General features: G+C 39.7%; 1 protein-coding gene across 3 annotated transcripts; it reads right to left on the bottom strand.

Moving 5' to 3' along the window:
• Positions 1 to 5,898: 5,898 nt before the first annotated feature.
• On the bottom strand, positions 5,899 to 25,499 carry cdc42ep4a (CDC42 effector protein (Rho GTPase binding) 4a). 3 transcript variants are annotated; one of them, XM_056752752.1, is made up of 2 exons: positions 25,272 to 25,499; positions 5,899 to 8,751 (listed from the first exon to the last, which is right to left on the bottom strand). In XM_056752752.1, exon 2 carries the CDS (start codon positions 8,583 to 8,585, stop codon positions 7,584 to 7,586), a length of 1,002 nt encoding a protein of 333 aa, XP_056608730.1. In that variant the 5' UTR covers positions 8,586 to 8,751; positions 25,272 to 25,499; the 3' UTR covers positions 5,899 to 7,583. The 3 variants fall into 3 exon arrangements, with proteins under 3 accessions (XP_056608730.1, XP_056608732.1, XP_056608731.1); XM_056752754.1 differs by lacking the exon at positions 25,272 to 25,499 and adding an exon at positions 12,667 to 12,938; XM_056752753.1 differs by lacking the exon at positions 25,272 to 25,499 and adding an exon at positions 11,862 to 12,267.
• Between the last annotated feature and the right edge of the window lie 789 nt (positions 25,500 to 26,288).

The raw sequence follows: 26,288 nt of genomic DNA, 5'->3' as shown, positions 1-26,288 counted from the left end.
GATGGTGCAAAACAGGGGGTTGAAAAGGGGCTTGAAGTCTGCCGGGGTTAGAGTTTCATACATGCCAAAAGCAAATGACCCCTGTGATCTCCCACTTCCTGGCCAGATCTGACCCCCTCATCACCTTGCGTGCTCTCCCAATGCTGGAGCACATACCACAAGCCCAGTTCTGAACAAGGCCTGCATTGTGGGTGTTGTAAATAGGAAAGCATACATGTATTGGGTGTTGTCATTTTATGGGTGGAAATTTGAAATTCATGAGCGATCCCACATATCATAAACTACTCCTCTGACACAAATAATAAACAGGGTGAAAACGAGGAACATAATCAAATAAAAAAGTAAATGAGTCAAGTTGTATGTATAATGTGCAATATTTGACCCCAGATAAACCAAAAGCCAGCATAGACTGTACAACGTCAGATTGTTGCAAACATCGGAGACTTTGATCGTGACAGAGGCTTCTTTTAATGAACCTTTCCAGTGGCTCAGTGGTTAGAGCATGGCGCTAGGCCACGGGTTCGATCCCAGGGATTGCATATACTTAAAAAAAGTATAGTATGATGCAATGTAAGTCGCTTTGGATAAAAGCATCTGTCTAATGCATAAAATAAATCAAAATAATATACTACACAAGCCCTTGTACTACAGTTGGAAATGATATGCCTGGAGTCAGTTGTGGCTTATGGACTGCTTGTTCTTTAGAGCAAACCATATGTAAGTACACATTTTCTTGTGTTTGGAAAAGTTCAATTCACAATGCAGTTAGTAGGGGCGGATGTTTTGTATCCTCAGCATAGTCATATAGGGCACTATAGAGGTCCGTAATCCATCTGCTACTCCAGACTATATTCAAACCCAATTTGTAGAAGTGAGACTTTGTCATTTGCAACTCTGCAAACTTCCACTCACGTTTGTCACGGGGTTGCCAAATCTGCATTACAAAACCAGCCAAAACCTAGCCTAAAACTCATTGCCAACCCAAATACCAAAACATCAAATATTTACTCCCCCACCTAAAAAAATAAATGTATTACAGTCATCGTTATGCGTTACAGACACTTTGTCTTTGAAATTCACTGTATAGGCTAGTAGCGTACTATGTAGTTTATCATAAATACACTCTGTTTCATAAATAACTTAATTTTACCTTAAGAATGGCAGCAGGTAAACGAAATACAGTATATCCATTTAGTCATTTAGCAGACGCTTTTATCCAAAGCAACTTACAAATGAGATAAACAATAGAAGCAATTGGAACAACATAAGGACAACAAAAAGCAAAAGTGCAGTAAAACTGGTCTCATATAGCCATAACAAAAATTTATATTTTTTAAGGATAGAAAGAGTAGAAAAGAGATGGTGCTGAAGAGATTTGTTTTCAGCTGATCTGTAAAGATGGCTACAGAATCATCTGATCTTGTAGCAGCGGGCAGATCATTACAGAAGTGTGGAACAGATCCAGAGAAAGTAAGCCAGACTGATTCTTTCCCTTTTAGGGATGGCACTACAAGACATTGTTCGCTTGCAGACCGTAGGGATCTGGCGGGTATATAAGTTTGTATTAGCGGCGGAGCCGATAGCCTAGATGTTATTGCTTCGACACAAGGCGCTGTTTGGCTCCGGGCGACCCGAGTTCGAGTCCCGGCTCATGGTCCTTTCCCGATCCCACCCCCTCTCTCACCCACTTCGTTTCCTGTCCTGTTACTGTACTGTAAATACAGGCAAAACCCCCCCAAAAACCAGTGGTGGTCTTGTTGGTCAAGAGCAGATCTTTGAATTTGATGCAAGCAACTATTGGAGCCAATATAACTTAATGAAGAGAAGATTGATGTGTGCTCTACTGTTCATTGAAGACCACTTCATTCTGGATCATTTGGAAAGGTTTGGTTGTGCACGCCGGGAGTCCAGCCAGTAGCGGATTGCAATAGTTCAGTCCGGACTGGACAAGAGCCTGGACTTGCATAGCATGCTCGGACAGTGGCTTGAATATCCACATTTAAGCCACGGGATAAAAGACAACCCTTGCAACTGTGGAAAATTTTTCGAGGACCTGGCAACCCTGATAGTAGGATACATTTCACAGAATAAATGTTCTGAAGATACTATACAAAAATGAAAATCGTGTCAAAAATATTAAATTCATTTATAACGCAATACAGTTTGAATGGGGAAGAGGGTTGACCAAATAAACAAACCCTGGTTTGTTACTAAATGATGTCTTTTACACGTGCAATAGTGCCTATTATCTTTATATTTAACACTTGCGAGTGAGTGTTGACGCTTTGCACGAGTGTTGAAGTATGAGTGGTTGTATTTAAAACGACTCCAGTTTGCTGGGATTTAAACGGCTTATTGCAACAGATTCTTCTGAAATTTACAGTGTAAATACCAAAAAGCTAAAAGAACCGACCACTATACAAACTGCAGACATAAAACAAGGTTACAAGTGCAGAGATCCGCTGTGATTTAAAAGCCCTTAAACAGCGGCCGAAGCGGCCATCTCAACCAAACCATTCCTCAGCCATGTGTGTGGTCCCATGGGGCCGGGGTCAGAGGTCACTGCCAAACTGCCGTATGTTTACATCTTCCAATCCGTCCTAGACCGCGAGCTTAAATCCTCCATACGCACGTATCCAAACGCGGTTGCACTCTCAGCTAAAATACTTTGGGAAAATGCTTGATGGAAAAAGCAGTTCTACTGTCAAAGTTGTTCCAGTGCAGTGCTGAACAAGTTTTTTTCCCATTTGGGTTTTATTAAAGATTTTTAAATACACTTTCCAAACGGCTGTAAAATTCAAAGCCCGGAGTGCTCGTAGTGGTTAGATCTGCGACCAAAGAGCAAAAACAAACAAAGTACAGAACATTTACTCTTATGGATGTCCACCCCCCCATCAAGTACATTATATTGAATATGTGGAATATAACTATGCATGGTCAGACCAGCATTTGTGAGTAAGAACATGCAACAAAGGAGAATGCTTTGATGGCACGATGCAAAAAGGTTCAAATGCTCTTTGCTTTATGGTCTGTCTGCAGTGCATCAGTGGTGAACTGTATTTTGGTGTAGGAGGAGAACAGAAAATATTGACTCAAAGCCTGAGCCTTAAATTTTATTTATGCTCCAGCATGGAGATGGACTATACTAGTGTATGCCAACAGTTCTAGTCTCATGTATCTCCAAAGCCCCATAGTCGAGTCTTCAGGGAAATCAACATACAAACCTCAATTCTACTTGCATTCTAGGCTAGGATTAAAAAGGTATTTTAACTTAGAGAAATGTACATTTAAACAAGAGGAAGGACGAGAAGAAGATATGATCATCTTTTCAGATGGCCTCAGACATGTGGCTGTTATTTGGAGAAGTTGACGAGCTAAAAGGACAAGCTGTCTGGTTATCATCATCTCTTGTTTTGCAACTGATTGTGCATGATGTTGGCCCTCTATGACAGAAGGGTGGGCCACAGCTGTAACCCATAGTTTGCTTATGTGTGTGTGGACGAAACACACACTAGAGGAAGAAAAGTTAAGAGAGAAAATGCGATCGTGCATTCGGTTCCACGCCCAGTTAGAACCCATCCCCCTTTTCCTATCTCTCGCTCCCTTTCAAATCTCTGCTTTAGCAGGTTGCTTAATGGTTTCCAGATTTCTTCATGCTGGTTTCCTCCTGGATGCCTTGACTTCTGTCATGAGATTCAGCCGAGGAGAGGCCGAGGTGCTGGCAGCTCACAGCAGTTATGTGCTGTTTGTTGGCAACCAGCGACCTCATCTGGCCAAAGTGCAAAACGGCAGAATACAGATATGTCAAGCAGCAATAGTTCAAATTAGAGTGATAGATTAACCCAAAAAAAAAAATTCTCTCTTAAAAATCACTCTCTTGTCATTTTAAACCTGGTTGGCTTTCTATCTTCCGCAGAACACAAAAGAAGATATTTGGAAGAATGTTGGTAACTGAACAGCACTGGCCCTCATTCACTTTTATGTGTTTACACAATATTTGAGGTCACGCCACAATTTGAATGAAGAAGTTGGACACTGCTGTTTTTTATAAAAAAATTATAAATCAATAAATAGTCGCATGGAGTTGACAAATACACTATTGTGTTCTATGGTGTGACATAGCAAAAAATGAGAAAACAAACAATAATATATTGTTTTATATGATTAATATTTATTTTTAGCCTATAATATAAACTAGCATAAGGGAGATTTATGAGAATGTGTGCTGTCCCACCATAGGATACGTTTACACACACCCATATAGAGTTTTGTTTTTAATCAATATTTCTGCATGTTTTGTGTCCATTCCATGATTTTATTTGTTTAAATAAACATTGTTTGAACACAATAAGTATTTTTGTCATCCAACAGCAATGTGAAAGACCGACAGCATGACAAGACACATGAAAACTGTGTCAACAATTCAAAAATACATGTAGAAATATAACTGTTGTATTGTTTAAAAGTGAATATGAATATGTGTTCTTTGCAGTAATTGAGCATCATTTCTGTCATTTTTTACAAATAAATGCAAATAGAAAGAATATTTAAATTTGAGATTTGGGCTAAATATGTTAGTTCACAGAATAAAACAAAATAAAAGTGTTAACTAAACACATATCTATAAATGGTCAATTCAGAAACTTAAAAATATTTTGAAATGGTCTCTATGTTTTTTCCACGGCTGTCTGTATATTAGAAGTAAATCTTATTACCTTTGGGCACCTGAGCATTTTGCATGAAACATGTTTTTCCCACATTCTACAGATCTTGATACATAGAATAACTATAATGCATTAATCTTACCAGGATAAGGAGATGGTACTAAATATCTTTTATTTTACCAACCATAACAGTCGAAGTCAACAAGGTAACCAAGTTAAACTCATGTTCAGTTTGTATGTTTAATGTTGTACATATGCAACCAACAAATCAAGAAACATGTAGATTTTCAGCTCTGATTCTCTCTTTAATCCCCCTACAAAGCCTCAGCTCCCTTGTTGTGGTTGCGTTTAACGCTGAAATGTTCGGTGCGTCTGACCACTAGATGGCGGAAGACAACCACCAGACTCATGTTGCTTGAACATGAATACAAAACCTAGTTTTCGGCCAAGCAGAAAGATCAATCAAACCACTTTGTTTTCAACACCTAAATCGATATTCACTTATATATTTGAGTTGTGAATAAAGGGATTTTTGAATGATGACCTGTAAACAGCACAAATCTACAAGATGTGAGAAAGTGCTAAATATATAAAGCTGAGATCAGCTACTCAAGAAGGTTTCATTAAGCTTTGCAGTCAATGTAATCAGATTGAGCTGCATGTGGTGGACAGTCTAAGGAGGTGATCTTTCCATTAACAGCATGTGCACAGAACATGGCATTTCTAGAGTACTGGGGGGCCAGGGAGGGGCCACTTATGCTTTTAGGGGGCAGACTAACATTTGTCATGATTCTTTTTCAGTCATTTTTCATTTGAAAACAAATTCAGCTCACAATTGCTCAGTTTTGGTGAAAATTATTCCAGATTAAGGGGGTCCAGTGGGGTGGTCAAGTGTGCACAGGGGCACTGGACCCCCCTAGAGCCACCCCTGGCACAGAGTGTCTAAATATTACTGAGGTTGCACACTTCTTGTCTGTTTTATCTTTTTGATAAACAATATTATTATTATTTATTTTACAGTCTTGTTACCATGTATATACTGTGTACTTATTACATATAACAACTTGGTAATAACTAGGTACCAACCCTGAACCTAAAAATTATACAATGTCGTTACCTTATACTGCCCAGTACTTTCTTAGGTAAGTACACTATATATACACGCACTGTAAAGTAAAGTGCAACCACAATCTCTGTAGATTACAAGGACAATCATTTCAAAACTGAAAAAAAAAACAGTTTTGCTTTGTCTTTTATTTAAAAATATAACAGTTATAGCATTTTGAAAAAGCAGGCGAGCATGAACATGCACGTTCAGCATAAAAACTGTAGCAAAGATAAACTAGTCGTGACAAATTTTTATTACAAACAGGGAAAAGATGAAAAACATTGCTCACGGTTTCAGATATAAATAGATTCCTGACAAATTTAAAACGGACCACGCAATGTTATGTAAATGTATAATGCATGTGCATTTTTATCTATGTGGTTCATCTCCAAACAAATCAGTTAATTCTTGCTAACCCGGAAATCAAATTAAGGATTTGACCCTTTATTTAAAAGAGTTTCCGTTAAATAATTCCTTTCTCGGCAGCTGAATTCAATTAGGCAATTTACATGTTTGCTTAAGGCTGAAGTGACTCCTGGTGTGAAGCAGATCCCTGAAAATCTTTGTAAGTCTCGATGGTAAAGACACATTACTGTGATCCTTCAGAGCCGGTTAACTCACACACTGAGTGATGACACACAAAAGTCTGCAGTGATAAAGGCCTCGGTTAAGTTTATTCAGCAATATATAGCCCTTTACATACTGTACTGTCACAATGAAGACAAAAGAAGCACAGAGAATCAGTGAAGATTAGTGTCTCTGCTAAACAGTGTATCAGACCGCCCCATTCATTTTCCTGAGGAGCAATACCAGTGTCTTTTGCTAAAGTTAGCAGAGTTAATACCACCGATACCATTTACTAGAACACAGGCGGCTTCTTACATGAACTTAATATAACACAATTTGTGTTTTATGTCAATGACAGTGATGCCGCCAAACTGTTCAAAAACGCCAGCAAGAGAGAAGTTGTTCCCTTCGCGTGCCATAAACGGCAGGAAGGAAGTGGTGAGATATGCAAGATACCACGCAGAGAACTGCTATGCAAAACATGTACAGACCAAAAAGAAAAGGGTTCTGATGAAAGGACGCCTGGTGCCACTATTCCCAACGGTGGAGCATGTCTGTCAAGGAAACTTTTCTGACATCTGCTCTTTCATAAATCTCCATTTGAGTTCTGAGAGATGAAGTTTGTTTTTAGGATTACAAGGCCTCTTCCTGAGCTTCTGAAACACAGCCGCTCTTATAATGACATCATGTTAGCGAACGCATGCAGATTTTTATGCAATCAAGAGATAATTTCTGGCAGGGCATTGACAAAGTTCAAACCCAAAGGATGTGGCAAACTATACGGCACTTTTTATGCACGGGACAATACAAATAAGGCCACAGAGCCTGATTTACTTGAAATTCACTAGTGCTCATAATAAAAAAGTAAAGCTGTCTTTAGGCACAGTGTCATAGAACTGGAGTCATAAAAGCATCCGCTCAAGCAATTGACACATGTATCCCTAGCCACATTTCCTTCAACGAAGCTGTCAGTGAAACTCACAACGAGTCCCTTTTATGCTGATCGTCTGCCTAAATGTAAACGCATCCAGCTGGTTTCGTTATAGTGGGCGAGTAGTGTGACGGATGGCTTTGGTGTCGGAGCTAAACCAGTCCTCCTAACTTCTTTCTACAGGGATCCCAAGGCATCCGTCCAGCTTAGACAAGCTCACATCCCAAATTCAAGTCTCTTTAATGACTGTCCAATTCTGGTCAAGATATACACGTCTCTCTATCCTCATAAAGGTTTGTTAATAGTGGTGGTTTCATACACGGATCTCATCATCCTCATCCTCAATGAAGGAGGAGAAGGCTGGTTCATCGTCCGGATTGTTGTCGGTACTGCCCACGTCGTCTTCGTAGGGCTGACTGGTGGGTTTCTCCTCCATGGCAGCTGAACTGGAGCTAGAAACTGAGCAGCTGTCAGGGTGATGCTGGTATTTGTGGGGTATCTCTGGAGTACTGGTGCCCTCACTTTGGATCTCCAAGTCAACAGAGCTGGGAGCCCGCACGGGACCGTCATCTTGGACTACTAACTCCGGTTTCTCCTCTATCACGACCTCTTCCCGTATCTCCTCGTCCTCATCAATTCCTCCCTGGTTACTAGGAAGAGGTGAAGCATGCCATTCACCGCTCTTGCCTTCTTCAAACCCTTGATCATCGTCTTCCTTCTCCATGACCCCTAAGATTTCCCCCAACATGGAGGGGCCAAGGTCGATATGGAACGACATGACAGATTCAGCCTTCTTCAAACCTCCCCCGTTGTATGATGGGGACGGTCGGAGGTCTGTCAACACTCCAAAGTGCCTCTCGTGGAGCTCTAGGTCCAGGGCGTTGGCTGAGGCTCCATTGGAGGGGCTGGAGGTCATGCTTTTGAGGACCCTGCCGTCTATGTCATGTCCCTCTTCATTGTTAAGGAAGGGTAGGGACATGGCATTCTTTACAAAGGTAGGCGAATCGCTGGGCGTAAGGAAGGTGTTGTCACGCTGATCCACTCTGGTGACGGATTGAGAGCGCTTGCTGCTTCGAAAGGTACGGGACAGGAGTCCGGGTTTCGGAGAGCGGGGATAAGCGTGATCCTCTTGGGGCGGCTCTCCAGACCGAGTGCTGAGGAACGAAGTGTCTCCGAAAGCTTCCCCGCCGCGTCCTACGTGCATGGTGTGCCGGAAGTCACCCAAGGGAGCGCTGATCATCTCGGTAGTGAGGTCCATACGAGAGCGCCGTTTAGTCTGAGACGAGCCGGACACCAGCTGCTTTAAGATAGGCATCTTGTGCTGTACGACGTGCAAATCTTATTCTACAGTTTGATTCGGTGGTGTTGTTGTATTTTAACGAATAAGTTAATAGTCCAATGAGACGTTTCATCCAGGTTCTGTTCAGTGAAGTGCGGTCTTGAGGGCATTGACTTCAGCTTCCAGACGGGAGATGATTAATCTGAAAAAAAGAGGAAACAACAAGATCAGATATTTTCCTTAACTGGAGTTGACATCTTGACTCGGAGTCCAAAGCCCAGACTAACTAAATTAAGTTAATTATAGCGCCGTGTCATTTGTTTAACTGGCTGCAAGATCAATACAGACAGAAAGGAAGTGGTAGAACAGGCAGTTCCAGGATCTCTTATTGATGTGTCTGGCCAGAAGGCCACTAGAAGCCGCAGTGTCATTCTTATCTAAAAGCTGAACGGCAGCAGGATTTTTAGCATTCATTTGAAGTAAGGGTCGTTGTTATTTCAGTCACATGAACTGAGGTTTAATCATTGATAAGACAAGCAGAAGTTGATGCAAGAATGTTTGGCGAATGTTTTGTTACACTGTAAAAATTCAGAGCCTAACTCAAATCTTTCTGGGGATTGTTAACGTCTACATTTTTCAATTGGCTCAGTTGAGGTATCATAAATGTTTTTAATAGTCCTTTGTGATTTACAAAACCAAGCCAACTGAAATATTTAGATGTTAAAAGTCAATCAAATATTTTGAGTTGCAGAGGACTAGTTATTTCCTTATTATTGTTAATCTTTCAAAACCTTTTAGAAACATTCCAGGGTTAAAAAATAAGACACAAACATGAATACAACATTTTGTATAACAGTAATAAGGCTTGTTTTCAGGACCATAGGATTCTTATTTTCATAACTATTAAGTGCATTTCCCTTTCCAGTTCTTTTAAAAAATATGTCATATTAAACTTTAATACAATTAAAACCTGTGTGACCTTCTTCTGCAGAACACAAACGAAATAAAGCAAACCACACTGGCTCTAATTGACATAAATTATATGAACAGAAAACCAATGAGGCATTTCTCAATATATACGTTTACACTTATGCATTTGGCAGATGCCTTTATCCAAAGCGACTTACATTGCATTATCTTATACATTTGTTTCCAAGTATGTGCAATCCCCTGTGATCGAACCCACGACCTTGCGTTGTTAACGCAATGCTCTTACCACTGAGCTACAGGAAAGCGGATTTCTCTATTTGACAAAAGAAAGACTCCCACGTACAGGTTTCGAAAATACGTATAAAGAAATAATGACATAATTTTAACGTGCTTGCTTCACAAGCGTGACATGGTCAACTTGTTAAAAAATGAGTTGGATGTATGACCTAGTATTTCTGTGCTCGATACACTCCTCCAGCGCTCCAACTTGTTTCGGAAAGTTTTTTAAAAGTTGGATCCCTGTTTCTTGGATCCCTGTCTCTTTTATTGGGCAATTCTCCTTGAAAAGGACGACAAGGCGAAAAAAAAGAGCACGCCCACGCGCCATCTGACGAGCGAGACCCCATTAATCAAGATTATCTGCGCTGTGTTAAGATTGGCTGGGCTGCATCTCTCTAGTCTTGCCGTAGTGTAGTTTAGGTGTGTCTGTTTGTTCACAGCATTTCAGTAATGGATGTTATATAAACGGTGGATATAACGTTGGATTTGGAGATCGTTTGAAACTGACAGACGGCGCGGTCTCAGTGCTAAAAGATGCCGGAATCTGCGAACTGCACACGGTAAATCAAAACACGAAGGGATTAATGCGATGATGTGTTGTGTGCTCGCACAGTAGTTTCATACCTCCCGCCCACCCGCCACCAGCAGCTCGTCTTTTTCCAGAAATAATCGTACAGCTCTATCTCTCTTTTGTAACTTTGATTCAACTAAATATGCTTAAGATAATACGTACGCAATACTACATAGGTCAGTGGTTCTCAACTCTGGCCCGCGAGATCCATTTTCCTGCAGAGTTTAGCCCCAACTGTGATATAAAAAACCTGAACAAGCTAATCAGCGGATTTAGGAATAGATGTTTCCAACTTAATGCGGCCATATATGACTTTATCTCTGTTCCAGACATCTCAGTTAGCCTAATAATCATCATGAAGTTCTCTTTCGCGTCTTGTATATGTTCTTATATTGTCAAATACAGATGCTGTTATGTCAAAAACACAAAAGGTTCACATAAGCACAGTCCGTTGTGTTTTAAATGTATATCTGCATCAAAAAAAGAATTTGCCTTAAAGTAACAGTAACCTAATACCTCTGTGTCACATATTAAAGAGAAAATGAAACTTTTGTAGCTTTATTGCATTTGCATTTGTAGCTATATTATTGTTTTCATTGTATATTCCTTTTGTACAGTAAAGACTGAGCAGTGTTTTATTTTTATGAATCAAGATGAATCAGTTTTCATCTTGAATGCTACTACTGTTAAATATAACTACTTGAAACATATAACTGTTGTTCAAAATTGAATTGTTAATATTTGTGGAATTATGATAATAAGTCTATATAACCAAAGCATTTTTCAGTAATACAGTGTAAAAGTGTGAAAATAAAAATGGTGCTTTATAAAATATATAAATGATGTATAAAATATGCATTAAAGCGGTTTCATGCAGTCTTCATATTTTGGGGCTGGTTATTGATCACCTTTGTGGTACCGATATTACCAGTATTTGATTCTAGTACCGTACAAAAGCCAAAATTTTGGTATCGGGCCAATACTAGTATGCAGTTGGCTTATTAAATTATCTGAAGAGATGATGAACACGTGCTAATGACTTACTAGTTTGAACAAATGTCATGTTATATCATAACATCAAACATCAGTGCACTGCAGTAGAGATAAGAGAGTGCAAAGGACAGCTACATCCTGTGAAAACCTCCACAGCTTTAAAAATGACAAAACACAACAACCGTGTATATAAACACTACTCATGGTGTGTTTCAACAAGGCTCTAAACTCAAACTTGATTCTGTGATCTCAGTGGCTCATTGTGGATGACCACATATAACATCAAAATACCACAAACCTATACTCATAAACAAGCAAGCGCACACCTCAGACCAAACACCCAGCAGTATAGTTTACACATTGGGCAGATGCTTTTATCGAGAGACAAAGTACAATCAGATCTACATTTTAACAGTATGTGTTTTCAGAGAACTACCAATTAAAACGCACAACCGGTAAATCTACAGTAACAATGACTGACAACATATGACGCTCTATAAAATGTAATTTTAATGAAACCAAACTTAACACTTTCTCACCATGCTGAAGAGTCCTGTGGCAGTATTCCCAGGTCAGTAAATGAACACTGAGACAGGCTACATGCTTGGCAGGCAACAGGTTTCTCCTATCTGTGATCTGTTGAAATATTCATGAAGTCGTCTTTGCTTTGAAATAGAATGAGAGCAAGCGTAATATTGACTGAAGGGCCCGACAAACTCATGACCTGTTTCTTTCGGTCTCTTCCTCTACCAGCCTTCTCTGCACTTCCTGATTATGTCTTTACCTGCTTGCGTTTCTATAGCAACAACCGTCTTCACACACACAGATGTTAGGGTTTCCTGTCTGCAAAGCGACCGTTTTTAGCATTTTTATAAACGTCCCATTCGAAAATGATCCGTGTAGCCACCAAGGTTTGGTGAATTACCATAAGAAAAAAAAGTTTACTACAGTAACAATGTTTTAACACATTTTTTATCGTTAAAATTTGTGTAAAACGATGGTAAATTTTCATATAGACTGTTTCAGCGGCGACAATTTAAGCAAATGTTATGAGGCCCAAACTTACCTTCAGCTAAACGTCCACCAGGAGTCATTAAGTGTTTAATAGATTTACTTTACTATGACGAATATACAACAAAATATCATTTTATAAATTAAATATAAAATAAACTGTTATATTATAACCAAACACGAACCGGACGTTGAATTCGGGCCAAGCGTGTCGATAGTATCAAAATCTGGAGAAAGGTATCAACATTTTTAATCCAAATTGTCAAATTCATTACCTAAAATAATCTTCTAATCATCCCTTTTAAAATAAATTATTTTTCATAAATGACATACCCTCTCTCAGAATCAGTAGAAATTAGATGCTGATGTTAAAGTAAAAGATCTATTGTTCTGGTGGAGGCTGAGCTCATGCAGGCTCCCTGAAGGTACGAGAGATTGTGGATGAGACTCAGCCAATGAGAGAAGTCATCCTGGGGCTCTGCTCTTCACACACCCGTTTCCATGACACCATTTCATGTTCTGAGCATGGGCTAGGAAGGATCTTTAGTGTGTGAATGCTTCAAAATAATCCAATCAAATTTGATAAATGCAAATGATTTGGGGATTACCGCTTACACATTTGTGTCTAATGCAAATTTCCATGCACCCAACTTCTGCTTTGTCCCAAGTTCCAAGCATAGTCATATCACGGTGCCATTATACCACTAATTTGCAAATCTTCCTAATATAGACATTTGATAATAGAAATATGGAAGTCTGATAAGAATGACAAAGTATTTCTCATAAAAAAGGATAGGGAAGAAGTACAGCTGTGTTCACGAATCAACACACAAAACTATTCAGCTAGTGACTCATATTACAATGCAGAACGACAATTCACAGCTTGCGGGACAAAGACGGCAGTGTTTGCGTGAGGTGTTGCTAATGGGTGGCATAAGCAGGAGGAAAACAAGTAGTCGATGATGAAAGATGTATCCTACACACTTAGACCCAGAATATACTCTACAAACACACAGTCGCTTCCATTTCGAGCAGATGCACAAATGTAACACAGTGTATTTACACCGTCGCATTCTCAACGTAGCACCAAGAGGCAACCGATGTCACTGTAATACGCTATTAGCATTGGGTATTACGTGCAATCGGATCTAGCAGTAGCCGCCTCTGTTTTAGTATATAATTCTACGTCGGTGTCCGCGTAGACAGGCAATGACCGCTAGTAGGCCGTATCACAGGCATGAATATGTGTATGAGGAAATGCGACGCCATCAAAGTTGCCACAATTCTAGTTCTGTATCGCCCCCCATGAGCGCCTGAGTAGGGCTGCAAGATGTTGAAGAAGAGATACCACGTGATACAATAATGCTGTACATTTTTTTTAACAATTATATTAAAATGTATTCAAAAACTGAAAATGACATAATCAACAAACCTTTTACATTCTTTCTGGGAATATTTTACTTTACATGTATGCATTTGGCGGACGCTTTTATCTAGAATGCATAGCTACTACTTCTGATGGTGAACAGCAATGTTTTACTGTTTCAGTACTAGGCTACATAAACACAAATATGTAATTTTAACAATATTAACAAAAAACTATTTTAATAGGCTACTTGCTGTATCAACTTAAATTTGTGAGTATACATAACTTTCTACATTGTTAGAGTCATATACCTCTGCAAGCAGATTTGAAATATTTAGTTAATTTCAATATCTTACAGCCCTTGAACTGAGGTGTATTTTTACTTTTACAGTAACACAATAATGGTTGTGTGTAGAGGTGCAGGCTACATACTTTCAATTTGCATTTTCATACTCCCGTTGTGTTGCTGGAACAACTCTTCTACAGAGACACACTTTGGCCAATCAGGCGACTTTATCTTAATATGCCTTAATATTAGCACATAGTAATGGCTTTGACCTCAGCTAATGACAGTCCATGAGCATCTCTGAACCGTTTTATCAAAAGTGTCTGATGGAATGCAGCGTATTTATAGCTATGTGCAAATACTAAACAAGACTGGGTCATGGGAAGGTAGCGTGGGAAGCACAAGGCCTCTGAGGGGGAGAGTGACTTTCCAAATACCCCCTTATAACATCTATGTTAGCGAGGCGGTTCATGGGGAGCAATTGGACTTCCTGTGCTCAGCTCTGCATGCATGGAGCGCCCTTCACAGACTAAACACACCTCCCTCTCTTCAGCTATCCATTCCTCCTTTTTACAGCCCCACGACCCTATACATACTAACCTCTGACCCATGTGTGAGTTTAAGCGGCTTAGTAAATCCCATAGAAAAATAAACGCACATCAGCTTCGCACTTGGTGTAGTTTCAATTCTCCACGGTGAATCTACAGCTTCTTTTGGTTTCCAAGTTTAATGCAATATCATTATTATATTGGTAACTCCGCCTAAGTCATCTGAAAAATAACATTCTGTCATAAGTTTTCGCACTGGCGTCTGTCCAAAAACATAATGTGACTCCTGGGGAACACAAAAGAAGATATTTTGAGAAATATCTTTATGAGGTTTTGCGTTCATACAATGGAAGTCAATGGCGGCCAATGTCATTTGGTCACCAACATTCTTTAAAATATCTTCTTTTGTGTTCTGCAGGAAAAAGTAAGTCTTGCAGGTTTGGAACGACATGAGGACGTGTAAATCATTTTTTGATGAACCGTCCCTTTAAGTTTCTGGTCTGTTTACGAGCACTGTACAATTGACAACTGGTGTCCATTATGACATGGAAACATGCCGTTTAACACTGAAGCACACTTGCATGTCACATGCACTTCACAGTGTTTGGTCCTCGCAGCGGACGGACAGAAAGCACACTCTTTACAAACAAGCACCTCTCTGTGAATCAAACAAAAGTGTTGAGTGCATCCTAGCACTCAGACAGTGAATGATCTGTGGACGATTTCTTTGCCGGTCAGAGCACAAGCCCCCAGAGATACGCGGGCCGTTCTCCTGAATTATACGCCTCGGCCATAAATCATCGATCACATGCATTTTATTCAATACTAGAGGCTTCAATAACCTAAGAATAGTAATACAGATGGCCCTGTGATTGAATTCAATTGTCCTCTTGTTAGGTTGGAAAAAGACAGAAAACTTTGTGTCATTACATTGCATTCATTTTCTTTGCATTGGCAAATTATGTCGACTGTGTCACTCACACAACGTTCATCAATAATTGAGTGAATAGATTTCTGTGATTGAGAACTGATTCCTGTCGAAATATAAATCTGTCCGTGTTGGCCACTCAAAGCAGCAGTGATGTGATGGGATGTGATGAGGTGTGTGCACCCAGCTGGGACAGATCCATCTGGCTGGGTCCATTAGAACCCACTGAACTGCTTGGAGGTCTTCATGACCCCAGGGCAACACAGAGAGACCCATATGGTACAAACCAAGTTACATTACTAGAGATCTTTAAACAGCAGGTAACATAAAAGCAGTTTTGTAAAGTAGCTCATTTGAAACGGTTTACACAGTTCAACCAAAAATGAAAATCCTGTCATCAGTTCATGTCTTTTCAAACCTGCAGGACACAAAGGGAAGATATTTCAAAGGATGTTGGTAGCAAACAACAATGAACCACATTGACTTCCCTCTTCTGAACATGGAACCGCTGAGACATTTCTCGAAATATCTTATGTGTTACACAGATGAAAGAGTCATTTACCCCTTTTGTATGTGCGAGTTCATAGTGACGGATTTTTTGGATACATTTTACATAAAACTCTCTGAAAAACGTTCATCTACTGACAGCAGTTCTCTTGCGAATACATTAGATCCATTAGAATGCATTATTTTATTTCAAAGCTGGCTGATGCGAATATTCACTTTCGGTGTGAACCCACTCAAGAACCACTTCACATCTACAATACTAGAAATAGGCTAAACGTTTGATTTGGAGAGCAGACTTTAAGCAGAGTTTATTCAATTACCCATAATGCATCTGTGGCGGAGTGACTAAGCACCACCAGCATCTTCTCAGGCCATTCATCCTCACATATGCCGATAACCCCACGAAACAAAGTCAAACCCGCTCTCAAAACCCACCTAATTTCGTGCCGCTGCCCGACCTCAGATAACATTAAAGCTGCCATTCCTTGTGAAGATTTCAGGTTGTGTGCAGAAAGAATGAAGGGGCGGGTGAGTAAATATCATGGGTCTGAGATGAGATAATCTTCACACCATGCTCCCTCGTTAACCTCTCTTCCTCTCCTCACACACCTCAGCATGACACCCTCCTCAAGGTGTCACAACATTTGACACAAAAGGCTACTGGCCTGAATGTGTCACGCCTTTTACACAAGGCCAAGCTGGCAAAACAATAGTCAGGACAGGTCTTTTTAACAGCTAGTCAATTATATTCAAGAAGTCATTATCTCACTTGTCAATATCGTGATGGCCTTGTGGGGGTTTAGATGAAGTTGCAACCAAAACTTGTGTTTCATCATAACTAGGTTTAGCTTTATTCTACCAGTTCTAACTAAATGAAATATGTCTGTTATAGTTGATAGGGACCAGAGGGGTTTAGTAACACAGTTCTTTCGATCACAAACAAGCTAGAGAGGTAGATCTCACTCAGCCCTAGAAAAACAAGAGTGATCTTTCACTTTGTGAGAAATGAAACAAAATGTGATTGTTGGGGATAAAAATAATCCAAAAACGGTGTTATTTCTGCTATTAAAAGTTATGACGCAGTTTCAAATTGTTACAGATGCCGTCAGCCATTGTAAAGTTTTTGTGAATTAATGTTTTTCCTCCATAATAAATTGTCAACATTATTAAAATAAATAAATTAATAAATGGAATGTGTGCTCGCGTAAGTAGACTTATGAAGAAATCTTAATACTTGATTGAAAGTGTACTTTAAAAACGCAATACTAGAAATAGAGGTGCTCCGATGGATCGGTCAGCGATCGTAATTGGCTGATAATTGCTTTGGGAAGTTTGACAATTTTTTTGCACGCTACGAAAATGGTTTCACCAGTTTGGCAATTCTACAAGGTGTGTGAAAAAGTCAATACATTAGCAGTCTGCAATGTGTGTACCAAGCAAATTCATTGAGGCAGGAACCAATCAAACATTTCAACACCACCAACCATCAGACATATGAGCAATATGAATATCAGGAATATGAGCAATTTTGAAGAATTAGCTAGCGCTAGGAGAGAGCGGCACAGTCCGGCAGCTCAAGCACAACTCACTCAACTGTGGGTAACAGAGATGCTTCAAAGACAGCAACTCTACTGCTTTCCCGTGGCTCAGTTGTTAGAGCATGACACTAGCAATGCCAAGGTCATTGGTTCGATCCCAAGATTTGATTGCACATAGTCAGAAACAAATGTAAAATATAATGCAATGTAAGTCACTTTGGATAAAAGCTTTGGGATCGAACCCATGACCTTGGAGTTGCTAGCGCCATGCTCTGGAATAAAATAATAGAATTAATTTGCCTTGATCATCAGCCGCTGTCTATTGTGGAAGACGAAGGGTTCCGGCGACTCATGTTCTACTTGGAAACACGTTACACTTTGCCAGGGCGAAAATATTTCTGTGATGTGTGCCTACCGCCTGCCTTATGAAGGACAACATAACATCAAATAGTTTCACGAGTGACATTTGGGGTCCTATTTTTACGATCTAATTGCATGGTCTAAAGCGCAATGGCACAAGTGCGCTCCGGGTGTGTCTGAATCCACTTTTGCTAGTGGTCGATTCGCTATTAACACATCGGACTTTGAAGACTGGACGCTTCTCCAGAGAGGAAAGGCATCTACAGGACAAAGATTTTTATCATCTTTTACATTGTACTCCATTTATTTTTATATTTAGCATGTTTGTGTGGTGCTGCGTGTACACTATGTATTTAGGTTTGTTTATTTGGCACTTGTCTTCGCACTGCGATTCTCTGATGACTCCAGGCGCGTCTACCAAAATGGGAGGTAGCACCGCAGCATGTTAAAAGCGTTCACGCGACAAGCATCATTGGGCAAGTTTCACCTCCGTTTGCCTAAAGTTAAACTTTATTAAAATATTAACAGCTTAAGGAAACTGACTTCTGAAATACGTGAGATTGAGCTTTTTTTTCATATGCACGTGTTGATCCATGCACCCCTGAATGAGCACTGCGGGTGAGAGAGAACGCGCAGGACTGGAGCGGATCACGAAACTACAGACTGAAAGAAGGTCAAAAGAATATTTGATTTGTTTACTTGTTATGGGTACATTAATTCTCATCATAATGGCCAACTTGCAGAGCGCCGGGTTAACCACACCTACTTATTTACATTCCGCGGAATACACCGCCATCTTGTTGAACCAGGTCCAAAAAAGATTTTGTGACATCATATACCATCGATACAAAAAAATTATTCACAGACCACGTGTGTGTGTAACTTTGTCACTGTCAGAGCGAATTATACTGAACAAGTGCATTAGTAAAAAGGGAGAGGGAACGGTGAGAAGGCTCATGATATGTGTCAGGTTTGTCTTCAAGTAATGTTAAATGCATTTTAACACGCGGGCATCTATAGATGTAAACGCTCTCATTTTATCTTTACTATACATGCTTGGTTTCTCTGTCAGGTAGGTGTAAATCAGTGGCGGCTGCTGATCTTTTAAAGAGGGGAACCTAGTGCTACCTAGCATTAGCAATGCGGTCAGGGGATCTGTCTGCCTCCAGCAAAGCTCCGCCCACAATACCGTAAATAATCTCAATGTCTACTAACAGTAAAGGCGTCTATAACCGTGGAGACGCATTAAATAATATATTATTATTCTATATTTTATTTTTCTGTGCAGTTACATATTTCTTTTTCTAGTATCACTTAAGTATTTCAGATTATTAATGAATGTTCTGTTTTCTTCTTAATAAAAAGGTACAAAGACCGATATTTCCCAGACAAACTCAAGCCCGAGATACCTGAACTGCTTTCTGATGTCCTGGCGCAGCAGGATAGGGAGGGGAGTGTGGCAGCAAGCGAGTCCGAACCCCCAGAGAAAGTTCCACGAACTGGCTCCTTTCAAGCCATGTATGGCGATTGGATGGAGATCGGGTAAATGGTGGCAGCAGTGACCTCAGCATCTCAGCATCACTGCAGTTGAATGTCTACCTATCAGAGCCAGTAATCCCAGAAAGTGGAAAGCCTTTTGTTTTTTGGCAAAACAATAAATGCCGCTTTCTGGCTCTCGAACAAGCAGCACAAACTTGTGCCCTGTGCACAAGTGTTGATGGGGAGCGACTTTTTAGCACAGCGGGAGATATTATAGATCAAATGAGGAACGTGTTATCGGCCCAAAATGTGGAGATCCTTATATTTATTAAGAAGAATCTGCCATTGATGTTTAAGAAATCAGCTTTGGGAGCTTTCTCTGCCTCACTCTCCCTCTAGCTTCCCTGAAAAAGGAAACTAGTCTAGAATTTATCTTTGATTCATGACGCAAAAGTCATCATGACAGTGCAGCTGTGGTTCTGTTTAGGGGTGTCCCCGACTAAGGATTAACATAGTCGAATCAGAATTGTCACGTCTTGACTGATAGTCAAATCCGATGTGTGTGTGTGTGTGTGTGTGGGGGGGGACACGTGGTTAAGGGTACAGTACAAAGTGCAGCGCAACATTGATGCACCAAATAACAATCAAACATTAATCTACAGAATTTGTTTAGAACAGAAAAGTAAACAATTATAAATGAAATAAGCAAGGATCAAGTCACAATGAGCAAAATAAATGTCTGAAATGCAGGGGAACATGATTTTCAAAACACAAGCCACAAATAGTCAAATAAATCGCAAAATTCAGTCCAAGTAACGAATCACGTGCATTTACAGGCAAAGTAAATGCCCAAACACTCAGTAAGTGACAAATGTTTGGAAACTTGTACACATTCATTTTCGAGTCATCTGCGGATGTGTGCGGAACGTGCTGCTTCTCGTTACCGGTCTCACAGCACAGAAGACACAGAGAGAAGTGACCCACTGGGTCATATGCGCCAGGGGTTTCAGTACCAACACTAAAAATGTCCAATTTCTTTACATCATTAATAATAATTTAGCCGTCATAGTGCGTACATGTCTGTTACACCACTGCCCATATAACCAAAATGGCATGATCTACATTGCATAACACCTCCAAGAAGATTCGACTGTGAATTTGGCAGTTGAATCAAGCCTATTGAATCTTCAACTATTCGGCGTCATCCCTTGTTCTGTTAGAGTTAACTGCATTTCTTCATGGCATTCCAAGATTTGTGAACTTGCAATGGGCCTAGCTTGTTAGTCTGGCCTGAGAAGCGAGTTAAAGTTAAAGTTATAAAGAAATATTTTTTGGTATTGTTTTGCTGTTCTCTTTATGTGGTCCTTAAAGTATAGTAGAAAAACTGACTGACTGACTTGAAATAATATTTTGGGCGAAAGCCTTTTTTGTTGCTGTTTTAAGTCTAAACTTAAAGTAAAAGACTGTATTCTCTTTTATTTTATGTGTACATGAAACTTGTATTGGTCAAGCTCTAAACCGTTTACAAAAACCAAGCACAGACTCCAATGTTTTATGTTAATACAGGAATTTTGCTTGCCAATAAATATTCAGTTGTCAATTCATGAGACTTTCTCTTCTATTAATTTTAATACTTGATATACATTGTTGTTAAATATAGTTGAATAAATAATGCTACGAAGAAAACTTCAAAAGCGCCTGTAGTTAGATTGAGGATCAATCCAATGATATAATCCCAGAAATAATACTGAAATATTGCGCAGCTACATTAAAATAATGTATTTTGTGGTAGATTTTTATGTGTTTTCTTTTTCTGGACACTAAAGAAACTAAGCTATGTACAGGATTATTCACATGCTACAAATGTTGATGTTCACACACACACACACACACACACTTTCTCTATATTCATCTGGCTCCAGAGCAAAATATTTTCAAAGCTCCATGTTTCCAGAGAACAACAACCCACTGATAGTGAACTGCTCCCAAATATCAACAATATCAAGAGACACACGGCTAACAGATAAATGACACATAAAAGGTCAGAAAAGCAGAAGAACATGAAGGAATGAAAGAGAGAGAAGACTAAAGAAGCCATACAACATCATACCACAATAAGTTTTACAACTACAATTTTACAGACAATTAATTGGGAAAAAAAAGTCCCACGTACACTGTATTTCTCCAAACTTTCACAGAGTCGTGACCACATAGTCATCACATCTTGTCTACAATGCATCTTATTCTGGCACCAAATGTCAAGTTGAACGATCACAGGTCACGGTTTTTGCAATTACACGCAATTCAGGGATTCATAATGGCAGAATAACAGGTGTGTGCAACTACACACAAATCATCTTAGCTTTCCGTGATCTTTGACTGAAACTTATTAAACTATTAAATCGTAACACTATAGGGAGGATCTTAAGCAGCGAGCGAAACCATTAATGAATCTCAACCCATCCCACAAACTGGGGTTTTAAAACCAGTTGTTCTGGATTCCAGTGTGATATACGGTTCATTCCGGCTGTGACACAGAATTAACGGAGAGAGGGATTAAGCTTTTGGACAGGAAGGGCAGAGTGTCCACACCCAGTCATCCCAAAAGGAATCAACTGCCTGCCCTTCCGTTAGGACATAAACACATCGCAAACTCAATTCCACATCACACTAAACAAACAAACAGCGAGGGAGTCTTCTGTGACCATGAGCGTGATACGATGAGCTGGTACTGTCTATAGTGCAGCGAATGGTTGGTTTAGACCTTTTCTGCTGCTAGTGACAACAAGTTTATTCTATGTATGTTTTACAAAAAAAAAAAAATCACATTCGAGCTGTCTCAGTAGTACATTCAATTGAAGCAAATTGGGGGTCAATGTTGTTTGCTACAAACATTCTTCAAAATATCTACAGAAGAAAGTGTCAGGTTTGAAATAACATGAGGGTGAGTTCATTTTCAGTCTTGGGTGAACTATACCTTAGATCTTATTTGTATTTTTTCAGGGGATCTATTGACCGAAATGCAATATAATATACAATTGCTATGTCTTCAGATGTGAATAAAGACATAACAAAGCATTGTTTTTATTACCTTAGAATGAGCTCTTTCTATAAACACCAAAGGTCCCCTTACATGGAATTCATCATGTTGTTTCTACAGTAGCCCTAAACGGACAAACTGCTCTACATAACGCATTTCATAAATATGCTATCTCCTTCGGGAAAGGAACGAAAACATGAAGACATCTTAGTTCTGTGTCAGCCACAGTGCTTCGAAAGGGAGGGGAGGAGTGAGCCGTTGGTTGCTATTCCCAATCTCACCTCCGGATGTCGCTACATTTCACACACTGGACTTTTAAGAAATTACATTTTGTTTCTGTTGGAAAACCCCTTTAACCCTCCAGCCATTTAATGAGAGTCTATTCCATCTAAAGACAGGTTTGACAGATTTTCCCCGTCTGACCTTCATGCTCTCCAGGTGCGATATGTTACTGCATGGCTAGGAAGAAGTAAGGTCATCAAGTTTCTTTAAAAACACAGTCCACGGTCATAAACATGTCTGGAATGTTTCTAGTGATTGTTCCATGAAAGCCTTCATTTTAAACAGTGTAGATGCCAAATGGAGGCGTGTGTGGAAACCAGACACAGATATGCTATCAACATCTTACACACTATATGTATTTCCCCATAACAGTCATTTGAAAATGCCTTCGAGTGATGCTTGCCCATCCACACCTAGCTGCCACATAACAAGGTTGTGAAGGGTGGTTGCCAGGGTGTTGCTGTGTGGTTGCTAATGTGTTTTAAGCAGTGGTTAGTTCTGATAGAGGTCACATACGGTTGAAATCTGTAAGTGAGCCGGCATTAGATGAAAGAGAGTGATGGGCTTCAGACAAGGTTGAACTTACATTGCTTTCCTCTGCCCGCTATATCACAGCAAATAAATCTCATGTGATGTCTCAATCTGTTTCACTAAGCATGTTATTTAAATTTAATCCCATTCCTGTAAGCATCTTTGTTTAAAGAGTTCATTCAGCCCCCAGTCAGCCTCCGGCACTAGACGGCTGCTACGCTCAGTTTTGGGTGAAAAATACAGTTTATGTGGTATTTCCTGGAATGCACAAAGGCTGGACACAATTTAGTCGCACGCACAACACACATAACAGCCGGGTCGCGGTTCTAACATGCTGAAACACATTAGCACACATACCACTGTGACCAACCATAGTTGTGTGAGCTTCTGTTTATATCAACGTGGTATTACTGGTGAACAATTAGCATCCATTTAATACCAGTTGGCTTCCATTAGGAAATAAACAGATGTCAATCTGAAATGTATAATGTTTACTGTTAATCCTTAAAGATACGCCTGAATCTAAATTGTATATAAGTGTCTTTAAATATTACCGTTAAAAGAAGGCTGTGCAACAAAGAAGTGCATTCAAGTCCGACATAAAAGTGTGTCATGAGCATCGTTTTCAGAAAGGCAAGAGGCAGCTGTAAAACCTAAACTATCAGTACTGACTTCCACAGGCCAAAACATTTGCCGACAGTGCTGCTAATTTTACTTAAGTTAAACAGACGCCACTTTGCTAATTGAGGGAAATGGTTTACTAGAACTGTGACATTGGAGACAAATGGAAATGAACTCAAATGAACCAAAAGGAGAGAGAAGACATTTACGAGAAGTGCTCACATGAACTTGTACATCTGTAGCTGGTGGTCTGTTTACTGCAGGAGTAATGAAAAGGAAAATGGGAAACACATTAACATGGGTACCGGATGACCAGCAGGTGCTGAACTTCTCTAGCTAAACAAACAGCAGGAACATTTATCAGCCAACACATGTGCACACAGGAGTATTGCTCTATACGCCATCCCCAAAAGTGAGTCATGAAAGAAATGTGCCACGGGTTCCATTAAAATACTACAGTTACTATTGAAAAATATGAATATCTTAGAACCGTACAAATGATTTTTATGGAATATGTGTATGAGAATTGTGCCAATAATACATTTCCAAAGACTGTCTTTCAATGGCACAAAGCTTAAACAATCTAGTGGCATTCTTAAATGTAAAGACGAAATATCTAGCCTACAATTATCTATACTTACTATTTTGTTAAACTTTTACCTTGACGTAAACTGTAGGCTTACAAAGGCACTGGTTTCATAAACAGGTCAAGGCACCCACGTTCATCCCATTCATCTTCTGCCACAAGCACCATTCTCATCTATTCACGTGTATCCTCTCTTTGTTATAAACCTGACAGTCTTGGTTTGTCAGACCCGTTTACAAATCCAGCATTCACATTCACAATAAAAGACGTTTCGTGCTGTAAATGCGTACCTTACAGGAAATGACAGTATGAATGACATGGACAATGCGTAGCATGTATCAAAGATAAAGATATTGTAAGAGCTGCGGCTGGAGATGTGCAAGTGACCGAGCAGTTTATTGAGCAAATTGAATCGTTTGTCTCTCTGTATCAAGAGTGAAAATAAACGAATATCTGTCATTTTGATTGGAGAGAAGCGGAGCGCGAGGCAAATAAAGAACAATGATCCAGCTGACCATGTGGAGTCGCGATGATGGATCCTCACAGAAATAAACAATGAGACACATCCAGAAAGAGCCGCTAGCAGCTGAATAGACACATATGAATGCAAATACGTGGACGTTGTATTTCAGCATTTTGCAATATGTTATTATATTTAGGGAATACATTATTATGCAAATGAGACCCTCCCTTACGCGTCCATTGCATTTGAAGACCGTGTGTAGGCTGCTGGTGATGTTTACTGTAGTACATGCTTATATTCAATGAAGCTAAACCAAAAGTGTGATCTTGTAAAATTATAAAACGTGACATAACTAAAATATCTTCATTTATCTCATCTACAAAGCGAAAATTAATGAACTTACGTGTGATCCATGCACTGTGTAGCTTGTAAGGTTTATCTCCGGAAGGTTTGGCAAGACCTGCCGCTTGAGCAACTCAACACTTAGCATCTAAACATGTGCTCCGTGCTCCTCAGCGATGTTTAAACATGCAGGTTGTGTATCTCTCAGTTGCACAATATCAATATAAAAAGAGGACACACACAGCCACCCGCATCCTTCCTGTTTCAAGCTCTACCGTAAACTCACCGTCAGCGCGCTCTGTGCAATAACTCGCACGACTCCGCCCCCTTCGAGTGTTAACCACGCCCCTTGTCCGTTCAGGCACACGCACTATACGCTGCGTTTAAAGACACAGCGCATATAAAACATTCAGCTGACAGGCGCTTCGATGCTGTTCCTTTAAATTTCACTGTCGATTACTACAAATAATAATTATATTTAAGCATTTATACTGTGTTATTTATTATTTTAAGTTGTTAGGCTTACAGCTTTTGTTTGAACTGAATTACAATATCCTGTTCAGATTTATTCATATTTTGAATATGGCCTATATTAGCCTCAACTTATGGTCACTTTGCAGAGTACAAGTACGGAGCCAATGAAATGCATCTAACAAGAAACGCAAATAACAATATTTTATATTTTTTGTTAAATAACACTAAAACAGTTGTTGTGCAAACATGTAACTGTAACAAAACCCCTTTTGATCTGCTCCTAAAATGTGTATTTTGTTACATTGTGCTTGCCCTCCCAGTGGGCTTCCCCTTGTTTGTGAATGTCTCTTTGAAATGCATTTAACCTGATAGCGATCTTCCAGTGAACAATTGCTAGCCATCATCAGCCTGTTAAGTGTCTAGTCAGTACCCATAGGGTTCAACAGTTATTTGCGTATTCACATAAATCAACCTGCAAAGGGCCATTATGTGTCAATTGCACCTCTTATTGGGTCCTAAACAGGAGTATCCTTATGAAGTTTAAGGCCTTTGGCACTGTGGGCTCAGAAGAAAAGCATGTTTGAACAGTGAGGTCACCATCTGA

This window comes from Triplophysa dalaica, chromosome 7, assembly GCF_015846415.1.
Source record: "Triplophysa dalaica isolate WHDGS20190420 chromosome 7, ASM1584641v1, whole genome shotgun sequence".
Classification (NCBI taxonomy): Eukaryota; Metazoa; Chordata; class Actinopteri; order Cypriniformes; family Nemacheilidae; genus Triplophysa; species Triplophysa dalaica.
The sequence above is the reverse complement of the archived record's forward strand: the minus strand, read 5'-3'. Positions and strand labels throughout refer to the sequence as shown.

What these genes read in the sequence shown, in the direction of transcription:
- cdc42ep4a (XM_056752752.1), bottom strand. Translation starts at nt 8,585, where the DNA reads ATGCCTATCTTAAAGCAGCTGGTGTCCGGCTCGTCTCAGACTAAACGG.